Source organism: Scardinius erythrophthalmus (genome assembly GCF_964197995.2).
Source record: "Scardinius erythrophthalmus genome assembly, chromosome: 15".
NCBI classification, from domain to species: domain Eukaryota; kingdom Metazoa; phylum Chordata; class Actinopteri; order Cypriniformes; family Leuciscidae; genus Scardinius; species Scardinius erythrophthalmus.
The window spans coordinates 39,080,846-39,103,417 of NC_138235.1; the positions used below are offsets into that span (position 1 = coordinate 39,080,846).

The 22,572-nt window shown below is 39.5% G+C and overlaps 1 protein-coding gene and 1 long non-coding RNA gene across 2 annotated transcripts; one reads left to right on the forward strand and one right to left on the reverse strand.

Moving 5' to 3' along the window:
* The first annotated feature begins 211 nt into the window (after positions 1–211).
* Positions 212–4,702, forward strand: LOC308703406. The gene is made up of 3 exons (XR_014031713.1): positions 212–1,129; positions 1,238–2,096; positions 4,042–4,702. It is a non-coding gene; the product is annotated as an uncharacterized lncRNA (long non-coding RNA).
* LOC308703391 (uncharacterized protein) lies at positions 2,336–5,966 on the reverse strand. Its single transcript, XM_081386833.1, has 2 exons — positions 5,651–5,966; positions 2,336–5,019 (listed from the first exon to the last, which is right to left on the reverse strand). Exons 1-2 carry the CDS (start codon positions 5,883–5,885, stop codon positions 3,803–3,805), a joined length of 1,452 nt encoding a protein of 483 aa, XP_081242959.1. The 5' UTR covers positions 5,886–5,966; the 3' UTR covers positions 2,336–3,802.
* Positions 5,967–22,572: the final 16,606 nt, after the last annotated feature.

Here is a 22,572-nt window from a genome sequence, read left to right on the forward strand (position 1 = left end):
TTGTTAATTACAGTGACAATGAATGAAGATCTCATTATTTTTATATATTTGGTTAACTACAGTTTATAAACTATTAATTAACTTAGGGCTGGGGGAATTAACGCGTTAATCTGTGCGATTCATTTGAAATGTTTAACGCGTTAAAAAAAAATAACGCATTTAACGCAGCACTTTTTTTTTTTTTTTTGCCTCGTTTTAATGATTTCCTGTTGCGGCTGCTATTGAAAAGCCGAAAATATGTGCATCGGGTTTCATTCTCGCGCAGCTTTCATGAGCGGGTCTTTTCCGCTCCGTGTGCGCCGCCGCACTCTCCGTTCCGTGTGTCTGCGTGTCTGTCTGTCTGTGTGTGTGTGTGTGTGTGTGTGTGTGTGTGTGTGTGTGTGTGTGTGTGTGTGTGTCGGCCATAGGTGTAGGCGGCTGCGCTCTCTGCTCAATGTTCGACTCCGTGTTTGCGCTGCGCGTTCTGCTCTGTCGTTCACGGCCCAAACGCTTCAATCATGTACCGAGCACTGGAAAAGCAAAGTCCGCTCAAATAAGGTGAAATTTCTCTTTAGACTTCTGTTTGCTGAGCTGGTATAGACGGTTTCAACGGCAACAACATAAACAAACGTTACTGCGCATGCGCGCTTTTGTGGCCCAAACTTAACTTCCGGTAGAATCAATAACAACAGAGTTCATCTGTAGAAAGTAACAAGCAAATTACATTAGCAAGTATGTCTAGCCAGTATTATTTGGGACTACCAATAGAAGAAAAGAGCCGTTACTTGGCCAAACTTAAATGTGACAACGTTACACTACCAGATCCGTTCAACAAAATTTTGAGGCAAACATTATTTTCTACAGACCTGTCTGATTTACCGGAGGTCAGTCAGGTAAATATTTTTGAATACTTAGTCGAGAAGGAATGTGTGTACACCAGGGAGGCGTTCAAGGCATATCGCAGCTTGGATGCCTATAACTATTTTCATTCCGGAAAAGTAAAAAAAATTCTAACACACGCGGATGGAAATACCTGTGTCGTTTACGGGGAAATCGAGGCGGGTCAGACGCTTTCAAAGAGCTACTCCGCCTGGATCATTGCGAAGAAGTCCGGCGAAATCCAGAGTGGGCATTGCAACTGCATGGCAGGGTAAGTATGGCTGGCTAGCTAACATTACATTTTACAATAGCATTTAGGTACACTTTTTCAATACTTGCATTTATCCCGTTGATAAAAAGTCTATCTGTATCTATACAGCAATGGAGAGGTGTGTAGCCATGTGGGTACAATTTTGGTTGCTGCGGAGCAGTGTGTTCAGGATGGACTCCAGAGTGGCCCATCTGTCACTTCAAAACCAAGTGTTTGGTCACGGGTGACTAAAAAGGGGAGCATTTTAACAATTATTATATTTAATAACCATATCCTAGTATACTAATTCCTGTTATCCTATTTCAAATATCAGTGTACAATTGGTGGTATTTTGTACAACAATTTTCCTTAATTATTTGTATTATCATGTACAGTACAGGCCAAAAGTTTGGACACATTACTATTTTTAATGTTTTTGAAAGAAGTTTCTTCTGCTCGTCAAGCCTGCACTTATTTGATAAAAAATACAGAAAAAAAAGTATTACAGGTTATGAAAAAATATTAAGCAGCAGAACTGTTTCCAACTTTGATAATGATTCATCATATAAGAATGATTTCTAAAGGATCATGTGATTGACTGGAGTAATGATCCTGAAAATTCAGCTTTGCATCAGAGAAATAAATGATCATTTAAAGTATAATAAATTGAAAACCAATTATTTTAAATTGTAATACTTTATCACAATATTACATTTTTTTTCTGTACTTTTGATCAAATAAATGCAGGCTTGATGAGCAGAAGAAACTTCTTTCAAAAACATTAAAAATAGTAATGTGTCCAAACTTTTGACCTGTACTGTATATTTATGTATAATGTACATTTCAAATATCCTTTCAGGCTGATCCACAACCAGTAGCTCAGTGTGATTTCTTGAAACCTGGCAAGAAGATCAAGCTACAAGCTCCCCTCTGCCTTCCCCCACTAAATCCAGATGGGTCACCAAAAAAGCTTTTTAAAGCCCTGAAAGTAAGTTATAGTTCATATATCTCTAACAAATCAGCTAGTCTAATGTAAAAGATTCAGTACTATATATATATATATATATATATATATATATATATATATATATATATATATATATATATATATATATGGCAGTGTAGGTAAGATCTTTTCACCATTTATTTTAGGAAGTTGTGCCAGGCTGTGCTCTCTTTTCCGTCATGTGTGACAGCAGTGAGACAGACACAGCCTCCGAGTCAGGTAGTCAGGATTTCACCAGCAGTCAGGGAGAACAGGATGCTCAGGGAGAGGAACTCAACGTGTTCAGCAGCTTAGCTCAGCCCCACAGTGAGCATGATAGTGCTCTGAGCTGTCCAAAGTGCACAGCATTTTATGATGCCTTCATTAAACTGAACCCAGATCAAGTGGTGGAACTAGAGAGAAACACTAGAAAACAGAGCATAGAACCACTCTGGCATGATGCGCGCAAGCTACGCATAACAGCAAGCACAGCCAGCAAGGTGCCTCAGCGTGAGACAACTGACCCAGCTAAGTTTCTCACTGAACACCTCTACCCAAAGTTCCAGGGGAATGTGGCCACAAGGTATGGGAAGGAAAGCGAGGGTCTTGCTAAGGATCAGATTAGGGAGAGGGGCTGCATAGTGGTGGACAAAGGGTTGGTGGTGTGTGCAGGAGACCCATGGCTTGCAGCAAGCCCTGATGGTATCATTGATGACAAGCTGCTAGAGGTAAAATGCCCTATCACACTCAGTGCTTGCTCATCCCTTAATGATGCACTCACTGGCACAAACCAAGACATCAGAGTGGAGGGTGGGCAGTACGTTGTGAACCCTAAAGGCCCCAGAGGTTACTACAGGCAGATACAGTTAGGGATGCACTGTCTCGGGCTGAAAACATCCTGTCTGGTTATTTGGACCCCAGCACAGCACCTGGAACTTGATGTGCCTCATGACAATGCTTTTGTCTCCACATATATGCAAAGGCTACGTAGCTTTTACTTCAAACACATGCTGCCAAAAGTTGTGGATGAATTTGTAGAGGGAAGACTGCAGTTGAGTGACAGCTACATGAAAATTGTCTCAAAAGCAGCTCAATAGTGCTGATTTGAAATCAGTTTTTACAAGAAAAAGAGGGTTTTTTTTTCCTTAAAGCATAGGTTGTTCCTGCCCTTTTTCACTTTTTACATCAAATACATAAATACATTAAAAACGGAAATTGTAGTCTATAGTACTTTATTCATCAGTCAATAAATCAGTTAATCAATAAGTCAGTTAATCAATAGTTGGTAGTGAATATATCATTTCATTTTATAGTTACAATCCATTTGAAACATTGTGATACAAGTTCAACACTACAAATATGATAATGCAATGCATGTGTTTGGTATTTTAATATATTTAATAATAAAAAAATGTAATCCTGTAGGTAAAAGTATCAAATTAAAGGGTTTGTTCATCCAAAAATGAAAATTCTGTCATTCATTTCTCTACCTCATTTCGTTCCAAACCTGTAAGACCTTCGTTCATCTTCAGAACACAAATGAAGATATTTTTGATGAAATCCGAGAGCTTTCTGTTCCTCCATTGACAGCCTAAGTAATTAAAAATAGCTTAATTTGTGTTCCGAAGATGAACAAAGGTCTTGCAGGTTTGGAACGACATGAGGGTCTTTAGGTGAACTATCCCTTTAAGTTGTGGTTAAGTCCTGCTTTATTTTGGTACAAGTGGTTTCCCCAGATTTGAAAGTGCTGCACAAACAATTAATATTTTATCTATTGTGCAAAGACTGTTATCATTTCTCCGTTTGACCATACTGACTGGCAGGGTGTTCCGCAGAATTCTGAATGACTTCAGTTTTCCTATGGCCCTTTCCACGTGGATTCTCACTCGGGACATTTTTCTAGAGTGTGTCACCTCTAATCCTGTCAATTGTTTTCTTCCCTTTGTAGATGCTGGTACATGAAGACGAACACATTTGGTGGCAAAATATTCGGGAAAATTGAAGCCTCGATCAGCCATTACATGGTCTCCTTGTTCAAGAAGGTCAATTAACCCTGAATTTTTTGTTATAACCTTGTCACTAGCACGGCCACCCCAGACTTTTGATAAAAATGTAAAAGCTCCTGTTGGACTAATACCAACAAGGAACTTCACAGTATTATGTGATTTGTAGTGGGAGTATGTGACTGCCCGTGTTTGCAAACTAGTTGGCCTCTCAATGAACACTTCAGTACAGTCTATTATACATCTAACTTGTTGGAAACCTGTAGTCTTGAAGAGGGTGGGGAGATTTCTTCTGATGTCTTTCCTGGATGGCCACCGGACAAGGCATTGTAACTCTTTAGCCATCACATCGAGCCATTCATGAAAGATGTTTGAGACAGTTCCACAACTCACTCTGAAGCGAAAAGCGAGGTCTTGATGAGTTAAGCCTAGACGAAGCTTCATCAGGACCACAAGAAACTGCTCGGGAAGGGTAAGTATGGTTGATGATGCGTTCCATGTTGTTGTCAGGTAAGTGAGGAGGGTGAAAAACACAGAAGCAGATGGTAGACCAGTGTAAAAATGAGTGTGCTTGTCATCATTTAAAATAAAATCAGACGGACTGCCAAACATATGATCTTGTAGTCGTTTTTCTTGAGATTCCAGTTTCTTCTCCAGTAAAGCCATTTTTCTTTTTAATTCAGTGTTTTCATTTTGTAGCTGGTCAATGTCTGCCATTGACAGATCTGTACCCACAGCAGTGCATCCTTCTTCAGGGTCAGCATGGGTGACCTCTAAGGAAGGTGAATCCATAGACTCAACCACAGATGGTCTCCTCTGTCTCCTCTGGTATCGCTCCAACTTCTGTGAACCATCAATGGTGTTTTTATGAGCGAAAATTGATGGAACATGATCTGGATGGCATGGGTCCACTGATGGCGCACCTAAAATAAAGACAGACACAGTTTGTGTTGACAGTATTGCACCTTGCTAGCATAATACATACATGCTTTGCATAATCCATAACTTTTCTGGTTTCATGTGCATTTCTATGATATTGACTAAAACGTATTGATTAAAAAAAATATTAGTAGCCTACTAGTACATTGAAATTAGATCAAAGTCAAATTTATTTCACAATGCACACTGTTTTAAACCAGCTTTACAGATAAAACATATCAGTGATAATGTAGTAAATTCGTCAGTGAAAATGTAGTAAAAGTCCATATAATACTTAATTTAAAGCTTCATCAGAAGAGCTATGCATTATTGTATTTGTTATGTCCCCAGAGAACAAGCCAAAGGTGACTGTTAGTTAAATAATGTAGGTTATTTGTATAGCATTGATGGAAAAACATTGTGGCTTTTATGCTTGATGGATATCAGGTATCATAACACTAGTTTAAATCATAGCTAAAGCGTATCAACTAACATTGAGCTAACGTTACTGTGTAAAATTAATGTATACAATGTTACAGCTACGTGTGTAGTAATCAATTTAGTTAAACACATAACCATTGCAGGCTTGTTACTGGTCAGCTAGCTATTATCTGTTGCTTATCATGAGTTTCTTACCTGTAACGAAGTGAGTGCTACAGATCCTTGAATTCTTGCCTGGTTGCCAAGCCTCTCTTCGCACAGCGGTGATCCAAGCTCGCCGTCTCCCTTCGTTTTTAGGAAACCGAAACATTTTTATTTTCGATAATGTATTTGTTCCAGAGGTCAGGTTGCATCCCACAGCACAACAACCTGAGCCCAACTTCAGTCTACTCATCACCTTCATTTTAATTGCGTTCGTAGTCGGCGCCATAATTATTACCAGAGAATGTCTATTATTACCGATAAACAAACACAGACCGGAAGTTAACTTCGGGCCAACGCGTAACCCTGGCAACGCGCGTGCGTCCGATGAAACCGTCTATAGTAGGATATTGCTGGGCAACAATGTTAAAGGGATAGTTCACCCAAAAATGAAAATTCTGTCATTTACTCTCCCTCAAGTTGTTCCAAACCTGTATGATTTCCTTTCTTCTGCTAAACACAAAACAAGATATTTTAAAGAAGGTTGGTAATTAAACAGTTGCTGGTCCCCATTGACTTCCATAGTATTTTTTTTCCTACTATGGAATCAATGGGGTCCATCAGTCGTTTGGTTACCGACTTTCTTCAAAATATCTTCTTTTGTGTTCAGCAGAAGAAAGAAAGATATAAAGGTTTGGAACAACTTGAGGGAGAGTAAATGATAATCATACATGCTCTGGTAATAATAGCTTTTTTAGGACTATAGTTTATTTTTATAATTAGTTAAAAAAATTGGGAAAAAAAATCTTAAATTGATTGTTGATTGATTATTGAAAAAGAATAATACATTGATATATTGATGTTTAATATTATTTTAATATAGGGCTATTTTCTGTTCCTTTTTTTCCGGTGATTCTAAGTTTAATTATTGATGATTACAAGCTTGGAGGAAATGCAATTAATTGCAATTAATTACAGCAAATTGTGCAATTAATTAGTTAATTTTTTTTAATCGATTCCCAGCCCTAAATTAACTATAAACTAATAGTTTGTAAATGACTTGAGTGCTTTATTACTGTATTATTATAAAGTGTTCTGGTAAAATCTACTTGATTGTGGTTTAGTGCAAAAACTTTTTTTGGTTTTCATTACATTTTCTAATCCATTAAAGTTGAGACAGGTGTGATGATCAGTGGGTTTGAGTTTTTACCTTTATCATTAAACCCTGGTCTGAAAAATGGATAGAGTTTCTCAGCGACAGTCTGACCAGTGACAGTCTGACCAGTGACAGTCTGACCAGTGAAAGTCTGACCAGTGAAAGAGTGGATATGAGATCTGGACTCCACGTCATAAAAAGAGACCAGACCCTCCTCATAATCCACAAACACACCAACCTTCTCAGGTTTCACTCTCAGAGATAAAGAGACAGGTGAACGTTCACAAGTTTCATATTCATTATCGTTCTTCAGAGTCACAGTCCAGAATCCATCCTCTGGTCTCCGTGTGATCGTCCCCTTCCTGTTAATGGATTCTCTGGCCACTCCTAAATTCCACTGAGTCTTTCCCTTCACCTGCACCTCATAGTAAAATCTCCCTGAACTGAATCCCTGCTTTGCCAGAACACAAGAACCATTTTTAAATCTCTTTGGGTTTTCTGGGACATCCTGCTTTTTGTCTCCATGACTGACTTGTTTTCCATCATCAGACAGGATGAGATATGGACTCGCTGTATCAGGATCCAGAGTCACATCCACTGAGAGAGAACAGACATTATCAATCAACTTCAGGACAAACATTTTCATGTGTACAGTATATAATATAGATTAACACAGTATTGTAAGTGTGTTGAAGAAAATAGTGTCAGTCACACTATACCTGCAAACTTCTGCACAAACTTCAACCCTGTGGACACAGATGACAATATAATGATGAATTATTCATAGCAATAGTTTCAGGTTAACAGTGAGTTTCTCTCTACTGGCAGCATCAGTGGCATGAGAACATTTCACTAATAAAACCAAGAGATACATTTTCCTAATTTTTCAAGGAAACTTAAGCAGTTTTGAGGCTTGAATTGAGGAACCGATTAAGCTGATAAAATTAAGGAAAGAAGGCTACCTATTTATTTTTAGATAATTAGTTCAATTTTTCAGTTTTATTTAGAGACACCATTGTTAGTTCCCAGCATGCTTTGCATATGGCTGGAAATGGAGAGTAAATATTGAAATTAAGTGTTATTGTATGTGTTTTTGAGTGAAGGGAAACATCAGTTAATGTTTAATGTTCAGTTATGTTTGACATGTGAAAGAGTTTCTGTTATGTTAATGTTTTGATCGTTTCCATTCACAATCAACCACACCACTTGTACCTCATTAGCCTGTGTATAAATTGCCCTTGTGTTTCTCATGTGATTTGTCAGTCGTTGTTTGCTGTACCATGTTCCTGTCCTGAGTTTCTTTGTTTGCCCTGTATTACCTGTTTGTATTGTTACTAAAGTAGTGCTTGCATGTGGATTCTCTCTCCGCTTCATCCTGCCTCATTGTTACATAATGCCTGACAAACCACAAGAGAAACACAAGGGCAATTTACACACAGGCTAGTAATGAGGTACATGGGTGTGTGGTTGATTGTCATGGGAACACAGGAGGGTAACCAAGGGAACTAACAAGATACACCTGGAGAGAGTAATCAACATGAAAAACTACAAAACATGGCACAAGACAGGAAATAACACAAAAGTCCTCACACAAGACATGATCACAGGCTTAGATCGTGACACCAAGCTTTATAATGGCAGTAAATGGCGGGTGAAAATTTGAAGCCCATAAAAGTGCATCCATCAGTGATAGAAATACTCGACATTGCTCTGGGGGTTAATAAAGGCCTTCTAAAGCTAACTGATGTGTTTGTGTAAGAAAAATACCCATATTTAAAACTTTATAAACTATAATCACTGACCCGACGCACAGTGTAATGACGAACGCAGAAGCGCAGAGGAAAGAGCAAAACAAAACACCAGTCGCAAATTAGCCATTTTGAAGAGAAATGTCTGAGGATTTCTATATAATAGAAGAGGAGCTTCTGTTTGTTGCACAGTCCTGTTCGTTTAAACTGTAAGAGATGCAAACCGCTAAGCCACTGATCTATATAGAGCTGGTAAGTCCCGCCCCTTCCGCTAACCCCACTGGACCTCTAGGTTGAAAAGCGTCAATGCAAGTGAATGGGAGAAAATAATTATTTTCTGGTTCCGTTTGAATTTTGCCATGAATGTGAACATATGTTGTCTGTGAATTTTTTATATAACTTTTCGTGTAAAGAATGCTACAATTTAGCGGGTAGAAGTTTGATACGGTTAGACTTTGTGTGAGAGCACTTTGTGGACTACAATAGAGCCCTGCACGGGCCTCAAATCTAGGCCCGAGCCCGGCCCTGGCCCGAGACGCTCAGGCCCTAGCCCGACAGGCGTCCGACAGCTCATCAGAATTATCAGCCCGAGTCCGACCCGAGCCCGTTTTTTTTTTTTTTTTTTTTTTTTTTTACAGCGGCAGCCTGCCCTATTTGCAGCCATTAAAATATGTCAGTTTTGTTAGTTATGTTTCTTTTCTTTTCATTTCTTTATTAAGTTAATTTAGACAAATGTTTGGAGCATTTAAAAAAAAAAAAAAGTAATAAAAACTCAGTGAGTGTTTTAGCGCAATTTTCTGATGTCATGGGATCACAACACTAAAGGCCTGTTCACACCGGGACGAATTTCGCGCGCGATATTCGCCGACGTTTAACGCCTCGTGACTAAACAAAGGGCGCCAATGTGAGTGTGCACACCGACGCGAAAAACGCCACGCGTAAAAGCGTCATTTTAAAAAAAACGCCTGGGGTTCGTTTTTTTGGTTTGACGCGCCGCGTCAAAAACTATCCGACCAATGAGATTGGCGCTTTTGCTCACGTGTCTGGAGCTTCTGAAGTTACAGTAAAACACAACTTGGGGGCGCTCAAACACAAAACGGTCTTGCCGAGCACACATACAGGCGAAGAAGATAGCGTCTACACTGCTGGGAAGAAATAAGACGAGGAAGATGCAAGGCAAGATGAATGTAGAGCTGCTGGCCTCGTTGGTGTCGGAACATAAAGAACTATATGACAAACGCGACTACACAAATCTTGATAAAAGAGAACTGTTATGGAGTGGTATTGCAGAGCAAATGGGCCTTGATGGTGAGTTTCATTTTACTTAATTGTCTTTCATGTACATGCTTGTAACTTTTTCCCACGAACGTTTGACAATCACGCCATCTAATGTCAGGCAATGAATTTGCATGTTCACTCGGCTCATCGTCAGCGAAAATCGCTTGGGTGTGAACACAAAAAACACGCTGAAAAACGCTGGCGAATAACGCGCGCCGATATTCGTCCCGGTGTGTAAGGCCCTTAAGAGATAGTAAATCTTTTCCTGGATTTTTTTTGTGGGTTCCCGAGATTAGACCTTCCTTAACATAATGCCGAAAACCCGAAGTCTCTAGGTGGTCTGGTTGAGGAGTAGATAGAAGTGCAAGATTGGTGCGCACAGACAGAACAGAAATCATGAGTTAACAATCGCAATTTTGTCCGGTGGAAAATTGCGCTAAAAATTACGACCAATCAGCCGAGCCAACAGCGAGTAAAACATGTTTGATCAATTTAGCCTCTCAAATCAACCCTAATACTTTACTTGGCTACAATAAAATCCATAGATATAAAACACTTCAAGCATATCACACAGACAGTTAGTTTAATGTTTATTTATTAAACCACAGTGAGTAATTTTTTTTTGAAATACTGAGGCAGGCTCAGGCTGCTCGCAACAGCACTCGCAAACGAAATGAGCAATAGAGCAAATTAAATTAAAAAAATCAAAAACAAACTTGCAGGTTATCTTACCTCAAAAATGCACCACAGAACATGGCCATTCTTTTTTCCAGTAGTTTCCAACAGTTAAACGAAAATAAAGTCCAATCAAACGAAAAGTTAGAACAGTCTCTTACAGAGCATCGTGGAGAAAAAGAATAGCATCCACAGTGGGAGATTTTAACCCAGTCCTCTCTTCTATCACTCTGCGATTTTTCTCTTAATATTCTGTATTATTTGCAAGTGAGGTGAATCGTTGGTTGCGCTGACGGACCTTCTGTGTGTGCGCGTGCTTGCGTGCGTGAGACTGTCATGTCAATCATATGTCAGTGTAATTATAAGATTATGAAAGTTATGAGGTTATTAAATGTCTTTCTATGTTTGTTCTTCTATCGTCGACGTCAACTTCTCATATTTTTTTAATTAATGTCTAAAAATATAAAAAGAAGGATAACCCAAAAAAGGCCCGAGGCCCGGCCCGCATGTGAACTATGACGTGAAAATTGGCCCGAAGCCCGGCCCTAGGGGCGTAAAAAAGTCGGGGGCCCGTCGGGCTCGGGCTGAAATGCAGGGCTCTAGACTACAACTCTTCGCTGCTTTCGACGCGTTTGAAACGTCACCACCACTCGCACACGGCTCTAGCTCACGGATCCCGCTAAACATGACTGTGTCTTTGGTGCACTTCACCGCCTTCTTTCAGGGAGAGGACAAAATCGTTGAGGTTGGTGAAAACCACGGGTAAGTCAACTTTATGGGGTGACGTCACATAGGCGACATGTAGTCTTTCTCGTTATGTCTTTTCCACAACTGCTAGCCGAAGAATCATACCATATACTGTCAAACTCGTAACATGAAAAGTTATATAAAAAATTCACAGACAACATATGTTCAGTTCATGGCACAATTCAAACGGGACCAGAAAATAATTATTTTCTTCCATTCACTTGCATTGACGATTTTTCAACCTAGAGGTCCACTTGGGGTTTTACGGATGGGCGGGACTTACCAGCTCTATGGAATGACTGGATAGCTCATGATGTCATAAACAGTGAAGCCACCGCACCGCCATATTGGTTTTCCAAGTAATAAAAACTCAGTGAGTGTTTTAGCGCAATTTTCTGACGTCATGGGATCACAACACTAAGAGATAGTAAATCTTTTTATGTTTTTTTTTTTTTTTTTTTTTTTTTTTTTTTTGTGCGTTCCCGAGATTAGACCTTCCTTAACATAATGCCGAAAACCCGAAGTCTCTAGGTGGTCTGGTTGAGGAGGAGATAGAAGTGCAAGATTGGTGCGCACAGACAGAACAGAAATCATGAGTTAACAATCGCAATTTTGTCTGTTGGAAAATTGCGCTAAAAAAACTTATTAGCAATTTTAACATTTATTTGCAAAAGGATGAAAAGCTGTGCGAGAACACTAGTCGGACTTCACTGAAGAGCTATCTAAGAAAAACAATTTGATACTATTAATTAAATAGTGAATGCTAAAGACCTATATTTTTGTGAATTGGTGAATATTCAGGTGAATATTGTTTTGTGGCCACAAATTAATACCTCAGCACGTTTTATTAATTTGTTTCCTTGTTTTACTATATTGTGGCCACGTTGTAATTCGTTAAATCAAAATGAGGGATGGAATTAATTAAACGTGTCCATGATTTATTAAAACTAGGGAACAAATAAGTTGTCGTAACAACTTATTATTTAGATCAGTGGACAGGGCGCACATAAGAACGAGCAGAGACAGAGAGAGACCCTGTTGTGTTCTAGTGTCATTTTATGTTTAATTGTGTCTTATCACTATATTTAATAACACACCTTGAGACCAAAAACTCTGAGCACTGTGCATCCTTTCTTTACTGAACTCTCATTCAAGAAACACAGAGACCTTTTGCTACATTTGCACCTCCCGTCCAGACTAAAACGGCAAAAACGAAGACCTAAAACGGAGAAGTTTAGAAATGCTGCCGACCCCGTTTTGCGTTTTGAATCTCCGGAGGGCGTTTTAGTGAAGACGGGTCAAAACGGAGGACTTTAGAAACGATGACGCAGAGGCTCACGCTCAGCTCTATGATTGGGTGTCATCAGTCATGGAGTAGCCTATACACAGGTAATATTCAGTACCAGTAAACTTCACCCGCTGGAACAGTTTCTTACAGTAAAGGCCTCATTATACTTCTGCGTCAAACTCACGCCGTAGCCTCTACGCTGTAGGCAACGCGTTGGTTTTCATTTATACTTCTGCGTCGTTGTCCGCGTTGACGCGCATGCAGAGGGAGCGTGTGAAACCCGAGGGAGGGGTTCTAGCAGACCAATCCCAGCGCTTGTGTCCGCGGAGAGTTGACGCATTGTTACATTTTTGGAGAGGTGCACGTCAGGGTACGCCGAAGGGTATGCACGCTACACACAGCCTACGACGTAGCTACGGCGTGAGTTTGACGCAGAAGTATAAATAGGCCTTAAGAAACTGCCGCATCTCAGGAACGCGTGCATGCTAGAAATGGAACCAACGCCTATTTTTCATGCGACACGTAAGCGTGTTGGAAGCATTACCAGGCAAAATAGAATAGGAAAAGATGTTTATAAGTAATTTTGACACCAATATATATTAATAAATGACATTTTGATGTTTGAAAGCATTTTTTTACAGTCTATGTTTGAAAGTCTCTAGGTTTACAATGGCACGCGCATGCCCAGTGTTGGTGAATGGTCACGTGATCCACGTTTTCAGTCGGAGATCAATTCTAAAGCTGCCTTTCCACTGCACACGACAAACGACAGCCGTCGGACTGGAAGTCATTCATTTCCAATGGAGAGTCGTACGGGAGCTGTGGGGAGTTCCGATCATATGCGTATGCGGAAATTTTGGATCCGATTTGAGCTTTGGATGCGTTGAAATATCTGAACTTCTGCGACTAGACCGTATGCGACCGTATGCGACCGGTCGACCGGATGTGATGTATTCTAATCAAAACTAGGAGCGCAAAGCTAGAATTACCAATATTTTAATACTTTAAATGTAAACGCTATTCCTGCAAAATGACGGTTATTAATAATTATGGCTGAAAAAATATTTTTATCATTAAATCAATATTTATATTGATTAGCTCTATAAAATCGACTATTTTTTATATTAGATGTATTGAGGGTCATTTGTTTTGTGTGGATATATTCATGCATGCATTACATTCATTAAAATCATTCATTTTACCATCGTGAATAGCCGAGGGTAACGGTTGCTTCACGACCAATTTTAAAGTTCCGTGCAACTGACACCAGGGGGTGAAATGCGACAATCGAATGCGAATGTCGTGTGCAGTGGAAAGGCGGCTTAATACGCAGCTAAAACGCTGGTGTGGACGGAGATTGTATTCATTTTAATTCTCCGTTTCTAAACTAAAACGCAGTAGCCTAGTGTGGATGGGGCCTCAGACTGGTTCACTCAAATCTCCCCATGTAAATATTCAAATCTATAAAACAGTAACTTTAATTAAACATTTAACTAATTTAACTAATCAAACACCATACCACATATTTACTTCTAAACATTCACAGTAAACATCAATAGTCCAAAAAGATTACTTTGAGAATACTTTGTGTCTTTTGTTACCGAATACTGTTTCCTTTTTCTGTTTCTCTTTTTTTTTTCACATGTCCACAACATAATCATTATATTTAGTTGGCCGTTTCTCTACCACTTCTAGTATGGCATGTTGGCTGCTCTTCCACTCTCACCGGAAAATTCACAGATGATTGGTCTGCTGGTCGGGGTGCCTGAGTGGAAGTCTCCTCCAAATGCTCATCATGATCAACACCATTGCACAGACTCTGATGTATCTTTTTCAAGTGGCGTCTATTTCTCCTGAATGTCTTTCCTGCTGGCATTTGCACTGTATAAGACCGAGGTTCATCTCTCTTGTGAATCACCACAGCAGGCTCCCATCCACGTCTCGTCTGCATATGTACTGTGGATCCTGGAACCAGCTCAGGTACTGTCTTGGCATTACGGTTGTACTGATACCGCATTCGACATTGCAAATCCTCCAGTCTTTTGTGTATATGTTGTAGGGTTGACTGTTGAAGCACAGCATCAGAGACTCTGCCCATCAGCATTTGTGCAGGAGATTCATTCAGGCCTGTCACTGGTGTATTTCTTAGTGATATCAGCACTAGATGTGGGTCTGTGCCAGTTTGTATCGCTTTCTTCAATGCATGTTTAACAGTCTTTATTGCTCTTTCAGCAAGTACATTGGACTGAAGGTATCCTGGACTGGAGAATGTGAGCTTAAAGTCCCATTATGCCGCAAAGGCCTCTCATAGCTGGCAAATGGTACGTTGACACTCACTAATTCTTTTGGGATACCATGTCTGGCAAAAACTGATTTCATCTTTTGCATTACAGACTGGGCTGATTTGTCAGGTAAATTCAGTACCACTGGATATGTTGTCAAATAGTCCACTAGCAATAGATAAGACTGACCTCTCAGCTCAAAGATGTCTGCTCCAACCTTCATCCACGGGAGTTCTGGAACGTCATGTGTGATGAGTGGCTCTTTTTGATTTAGGCTAATGGCTGGAGTTGTTGGCACAGAGCACATTTCTCCACCATCATCACTATGTCTAGTGCCATTCCAGGCCACTATAAGGATTTTCTTGCCTTGGCCTTTGTTCTCTGGATACCTTGGTGAGCTATGTGTAGTTTTTCTAAGATGACTTTTTTGAAGCTTTGAGGTATGATTAACTTGTCTCCAACCATCACAATGCCATTCTGTATGCTGATTTTGTGCCGCATAGGCCAGAAGCTGTGTAGGCTACTGTTCACACCATGTCTTTTCTGTGGCCAGCCAGTCTCTACCTCCTCACGCAGGAGGTAGAGACTGTTTCAATTGTTGGAGTGTCTGTGGACTCAGTGCATCTGTGGCCTCCAAACCATGCACAACCTTCTCATCATAGAGGTCTTCGCCATCATCAGCCTCCCTACTTACAGTTGCACAGGATAGTGTATCGGCGATATGCATGTGCTTGCCCAGTGTATATACAATGTTCAGTTTATACTTTTGTAGTTGTAAGAGCATTCGCTGCAATCGTGCTGGGGCTTTGCACAGCTGTTTCTGCATGATGTTCTCAACGGGCTTATGATCTGATTGCACTGTCACTGGCTTGCCATATATGCACTGATGAAACGGTAACACTTTATAATAACTGCATGCTATTAATCATTAGTTAAGTATTACTAAACAGTTAATTCATCATTTATAAAGCATTAATAGACATTAATAAGCAGTTTATAAATACAGCTATAAATGCTTTATTCTTGATTTATAAGCATATCTATATTGTGTTTAATAATTGTATTTCATACTTTATTAATGATCAATTTATCATTTCTAAATGAAGTATAGCATTATTTACAAACCAGTTACATTATTTACCATTATTTACAAACTAGGTGTTGTCATTGATTCATAAGATAACTTAGAAAGTGTAAGTAAATGTATTAAATGCAGGTAGTTATAAAGCATTTAGTGGTGGTAAGTTAACTATTTTTGTGAGCTCATCTAAAGTGAGGACTATTTATGCCTGGTAAAGCATTTACAAAGGAGATTTAAAGGCTCATTGATCTTCTAAACAGAAAAAGGAAACAAACACAACACAGTGATACAGAACATAGAAATATTAATATTAATACAGCCTTTAAATCTTCTTTGTAAATGCTTTACAAGGCATAACTAGTCCTCACTTTAGATGAGCTCACAAAAATAGTTAACTGACCAGTACTAAATCCTTTATAACTACCTGAATTAATCATGAATTACAGTAGAAATACATGTTAATAAAGCATTTATTAACACACTAAGTAACTATTACTATATGTCTGAATAATATGTATTTAAACAATTTATTTCATTTACTTACACTTTCTAAGTGATCTTATGAACCAATGATAACTCCTAAATAACCGGTTTGTAAATAATGTAATAAATGTAATTCAAGAATAATCAAGAATACAGCATTTATAACTGTATTTATAAACTGCTTATTAATGTCTATTAATGCTTTATAAATGACGAATTAACTGTTTACTAATGCTTAACTAGTGATTAATAGCGTGCAGTTATTATAAAGTGTTACCGATGAGGCTTCCTTGCTGCGAAGACTATGGCGAGTAGCTCTTTCTCTATTTGAGCATATCTTTGCTCAGTGTCAGTGAGTGCTTGTGATGCACAGCACACAGGGTGTCTCTCTTGCAGAACACAGGCTCCCAAGCCAACTTTCGATGAGTCAGCCTGTATTGTTAGTGGGGTTTTTTTGTGATCATAGAACCTTAGCACAGGTGATCGTGTGAGAGCAGACTTCAAGCTCACTAAAGCAGTGCTATTATGTGGATTCCACTGCCAGACAACATCCTTCCACAGCAATTGTCTTAAAGGTCCCATTCCATGGATTATTTTTATTATTTTATCATGTTTCCAGGGGTGCCCTTATAATGTTAGTATGTTTTTTAGATCAAAAATTGTTATAATTTAGAAATAAAAGGCATATTTCCTTGCCTGATTTCATTCCCTGGTTTGAACACTCTGTTTGAAGGGGCGTGTCTGCTGTGAGACTTCAGTGTAAACGCCCACTGCTGTGATTGGCTGACATGCTTGCATTAGTGGTGGGAGAAAAAATCGATCCATCGATGCATCGCGATTCTCTCTCCAACGATTCTGGATCGATTCTGAGAGTTTCAGAATCGATTCTGAGCTTAGTTTTTAACCAGATCTGCGATGATGCTGAGTTTGCTTTAGAAACACCCGTAATCTGCTTGCTTCCAATTCCTCACACACATAGGCCTACACTACTCGAACTTTCCGTAAAATAATCTTTCATAAAGTTCGGAAAGGTTGAATCGAGTTCACAGGCTTCATTGCACAGGATGCGCTGTGAGAGACGCGCGCTTTGTTTGATGTTACGTTACACTTGAAGCGTGATGTCTCGCCTTTCGGTTTTTTCCTTACAAATGCTCTACGAAGTCATCATTTATGTGGTTTGGAATGCAGTGGACTTGTATATTTAAAATATGAACCTCACTAACAGAAGGCTGCTTTCAATTTCAAATGCTGACGCGCGCTTTGTTTGTGTAGACTGCTCGCGCATGCGGCTGTGCGAATCCGTGTAAGTGGTTTAATATACTTGTGCAAAATTAACGTAAACACAGCCAGTTATGTCTTAAGGGATTAAACGGACAGGACAAACCACATTACTTATTATATTTCAAAAGAGATCCGTGCGTGAATGCAGCTTAATCCCGCAGTCTATGATGTCATAGTAAAAAACAACAGTAAAGATGAAGAAAAATCACTCACAATTCTTGATGAAACACTTAGATAATCTTAAATAGGCTACTGAAAGCACTCTTTGTTTGTTGTTTGTTATATGTTTCTATGCTCCTCTTTATTATTTGCTACTTGCTTGTATGTTTTGAAGATATAATAGTTTAAAATTCTTAACATACAGCTGTTTTAATTATTTTTTTAATTTGTAATTATTAAAAAAAAAGTACTTAATTACTTATGTAAACTAATGAATTAATGGGATGGGGGGATGGGGTAAAGATAAAGAATCGTTCTGGAATCGGATCGTGACTCCCAGAATCGGAATCGGATCGAATCGTGAGGTGACTAAAGATTCCCACCCCTAGCTTGCATATGAAATATCTGGCATTACATGTGGAACTATCTGGAAAACTTTTACTATTACAGCTATTATACGTTTTTACTATTACAACTATCGGGATTAACGAATCGTGAGAAGTTTTTTAAGTATTTAGATCTATTTCAATCACATAAAAAATTGCAGTGAGCGTTGAGCAGATGACAGCCTGTTGATCGCGTGAAAAAAGATCTTATCATTGCAACGCAGTTTCTGCACTCACTAATGATTTCACCAATGCAAACATGAGGCATATAAATACAGTAAGAGCTTCGTTGTGCAGTGTAACAGCGTCATTTATTTCATAACGAGTTTTGGCAAGTGTCCAGATAAACTCGCGCTGTGTGATTGACAGCTTGGGCGATTGGAAAGGGATTGTTCTTTGATCGCTTTCTGTATATTAATCACAGTTTAAGTAAGATTATTTTCATCCTACTAAGAGAAACGATGTGGAGTTGATCGCTACTTCCATATTAAATCACTACTTGTACTTACCGCTTGCTGGAATATAGTTGAAATTGCCCCCTTCGTCAGTATGAAACGCTGAGAGAAGCCTGCTTGATATTTTCCCAGGTTAGAAAAAACAGTCCGTGGTGAAATGGACAGAGCAAACTAACAACTTCGAATTAAACTTTTGCGGTATCCGATTATAGATAAACATCAACCGTCTGTTGACATTTCGCCATCAATACGCCTGTGTTCCTGTGGGCGGAGCTTAGTCTAAACACGGTTCTGGTGATGTCACTAATGCAGGAAGTAGAGGGGTGTAGTCCAGTCGAGCCGTTTTTTGTAGTCAACTTCTGTTAAATAAAATATCTCGCTTGGCATTGAACTTTGAGCGTTATAATTTTACAGATATTATTTATACTCTAACAACAACATTACACACTAACTAAACTTTGAAACATGGAATCGCATGCAACGGGACCTTTAAAGGCACTGTGAGTGACGCTTCATTCAGAATGTACTGAGCTAAGTACTTAGTCATGCCAAGTAGATGTTGCAGGCCTTGCTTATCCTCTGGGGGTGGCATGTCGATGATCGCCTTCACTTTTGCATCATGAGGTCGCAGGCCATCCGGTGTGATGATGTGTCCCATGTATGTCACAGTATTGACTTTGAACTGGATCTTATCGCTGTTAAATATCACCTTGGCTGTTTTTGCTCTATCAATGACCTTACTAAGGATTTCATCATGCTCCTGCTCTGATGTGGCTGCGATGATCATGTCATCGGCAATGATGTGCAATCCTTGTATGTCACCAAATGTCTCGCAGTTTTTCTGCTGGAACACCTCCCTTGCTGACTTGATCCCGAATGGGAGTCTCAGAAAACGATATCTTCCCCATGGTGAGTTGAAAGTGCATAGTTTTGAGGACGACTCATCCAGCTTGATCTGCCAGTAACCATCTTTTTCATTGAGAATAGTGAAGACTTTCCAGCCAGGTTACTGCAGACATCCTCAGGAGTGGGAATGGAATAGTGCTGCCGTTTTATGGCTTTGTTCAGGTCACGAGGATCCAAACATACCCTCAAGTGTACCATTTTTCTTCTCTATGATAACGAGGCTGTTTACCAATTCAGTGGGCTCCGTTACAGTGGATATAACACGTCTATGCACAAGATCTTGAAGTGTTTCTTTCAGCTTGTCGTGAACAGACAGTGGAATATTTATGCATCCATGGATCCCCGGTGTGACTGTCGGGTCAACATGTATATGATGGACTCCTGGGAACTCATCTAACCTAGTGAAGACTGATGGATGCATCTTGACCAGCTCTTCTGCAGCTCCTCACATGCTGCTCTGCCCAAGATCGGCATGTCTGATTGATCAGACACATAGAACTGTAATGTGGTTGCAGCTTTGGGGGTCTTGCATTTCAGTGACACAACACCTTTTAGGGAGGAACGCATTCCTCCAAATGCTATTAACACCATTGATGTAGGCTGTGGCTTAACTGGACCAGTGATCTTCTGGAAAATGGACAGAGGTAGCACATTTGCCTCTGCACCTGTGTCTAGTTTGAATCTGATCTCTATACCACAGATGGTAGCTGTTGTGTACCACGCACTGTCCTTTATCTGTTCCATCTCGTGCACTTGTGCGTGTCTTAAAATGCCAAGGTACATGGAATCAATTTCATTCACAATGCTGTGCACTGTCTTTGCTCTGCTATCATTTCGACTAGCTGCGTGGTATACCTTGGCAAAGTGGTTACCTTTGCCACACTTATACTGTTCTGAAGGCTGGGCATTGCCGTAGCTCATGGCTCTTTCCACATCTGCGACAGTTTCGTGTTGCTGGTTTCTTACAACTTCTACTCTTTGCACCAGGTTTTCTCTGTTGTGTCGCTTTTTCTATAGCATTTACTTGAGAGTCTTGAACAGCAGCAGCATTTTGCATTGCCTGTGTCTGTGTTTTGGCTAAATCAGTTGCCCTGCATATCTCAATAGCTCTGTGTAATGACAAGTCATTTTCACGAAGTAATCTTTCTTTGAGAGAAGGGTTTGTTATGTTAAACACCAGCTTGTCTCTAAGCATATCATTCTCACCTGGGCCAGACTCACAGTCTTTTTTGTTTCAGCTCTGTGATGAATCTGTCCACTGTAATGCCATCTGCCATGGGATGAGACCAGAATTGATGCCTCTCAAACACAAAGTTATTTTTTGTGGGCTGCAGTAGTCTCGTAGTGCTGTGAGCACGTCTTCCATTGTCTCATTTTCTTCATCAACGAGATGGATGGAGAGTGTATTATACACTTCTAATGCCTCTTCTCCAATGGTGTGAAACAAAATAGCAATTTTGACTTGCACTTGTTTATCACTCGCGCCCGTCGCAGTCATGTACGACTGAAAACGCTGCTCCCATCTATGCCAATCTTGCCATCTATGCCAAAGTGCTGTGCATCCTTTCTTTACTAAACTCTCATTCAAGAAACAGTCAGACATAAGCAATCAATGACAACTGAATAGTGACAATTGTGCATTTAAATTACTACTTACAGGGTTTGAATTACAACCTGTGGGCAGTTTTTCTACATCCTTTTGTGAACGTCGTTTTGCACTTGTATGCTGCACAGTGGGATCTTAAAAGTGCCGTCTAAGATACCAATCTCTGTATAACGGCCATTGGAGCCTCTGCTGGTAGGGAATTGTAAGATGGCTGCTCGAACACTTCCGGTGGCTTCACTGCCTGCTGGCAGTTTAGAACGTCATGAGCTATCCAGTCATCATATAGATCAGTGGTCTAAGCTTACCATACTCCTACATCGTAAGTCATACTCACGTCACGGGTTCTTGTGGCGCAAGTCGACTTGCGTAGTATGCGTACGGTCATCTGGCGGAATCTAGTTATTTTAGATTATAAAGTTATAAATATGGGTATTTTTCTTACAAAAACCCATGGCTTCGCTTCAGAAGGCCTTTATTAACCTCTGGAGCCGTGTTGAGTATTTTTATCATGGATGGATTCACTCTTTTGGGCTTCAAATTTTCTCCAGCCGTATACTGCCATTATAAAGCCTGGAAGAGCCAGGACATTTTTTAATATAACTCTGATTGTATTCGTCTGAAAGAAGAATATCATATACACCTAGGATGACTTAAGAGTGAGTAAATCATGGGGCATTTTGGGTGAACTATCCCTTTAAAGTCCATTAAATACAGGTAATTTCTGTTCAGTAAAAATTATACATTTTTGAGAGTCAATTTCAATTAAAAAAGCACATTTCTCACAAATTTTTTTTAATTCATCGTGTCATATGCTGAATAATTTAGGAGATTGTACATGATTTATTCAGGTAGATTTCATTAAAGAAACCAAGCCTTAAAAACTACTTAAAATATCACGTGCAATATTGTTACTATAATTTTTCTTATATAGCATATACCATTTTTTACAGTGATTTGTATTAGTGTTTGTACATGAATAGTCACATCATATCACTTACATGTCTCTAAAGTAAGTTAAAGTAATACTGTAATAACTGGTTATATGTAGTTAAAGTTTGGATATTTTTCTTTACATAGACTACATTTAGTAAGTGATTTTTTTCATACAAGTCTAGTTAACATGTCAAGTTTAAAGGGATAGTTCACTTTGAAATTAAATTTTGGTATGTTTTAGCTTACCTCAAGGGCATCCAAGATGTAGGTGTCTTTTTTTCCGCAGTAGTTTCAATTTTGATATTTTTAGGTCAAACCGTTCTTGTCTGTCAGTCATTTAATGCAGGTCTATGGTCACGGTCTCAAAGAGCATGCACAGAGTCCAGATTAAAACAATTCCCCATCGTCCAAATGAAACAATTCCCCATCATAAGTAACAATTCCCCATCATAAGTACACATTGATGGCCTAAGACACGAAACGAGCGGTTTGTGTGAGAAAACGAACAGTAT

Excerpts from the sequence above, each read along its gene's own strand:
- LOC308703391 (XM_081386833.1), bottom strand. The coding sequence starts at position 5,885 with ATGGCGCCGACTACGAACGCAATTAAAATGAAGGTGATGAGTAGACTG. Across the intron at positions 5,020-5,650 it reads TAGCACTCACTTCGTTACAG|GTGCGCCATCAGTGGACCCA; the intron begins GTAAGAAACTCA and ends TCTTTATTTTAG.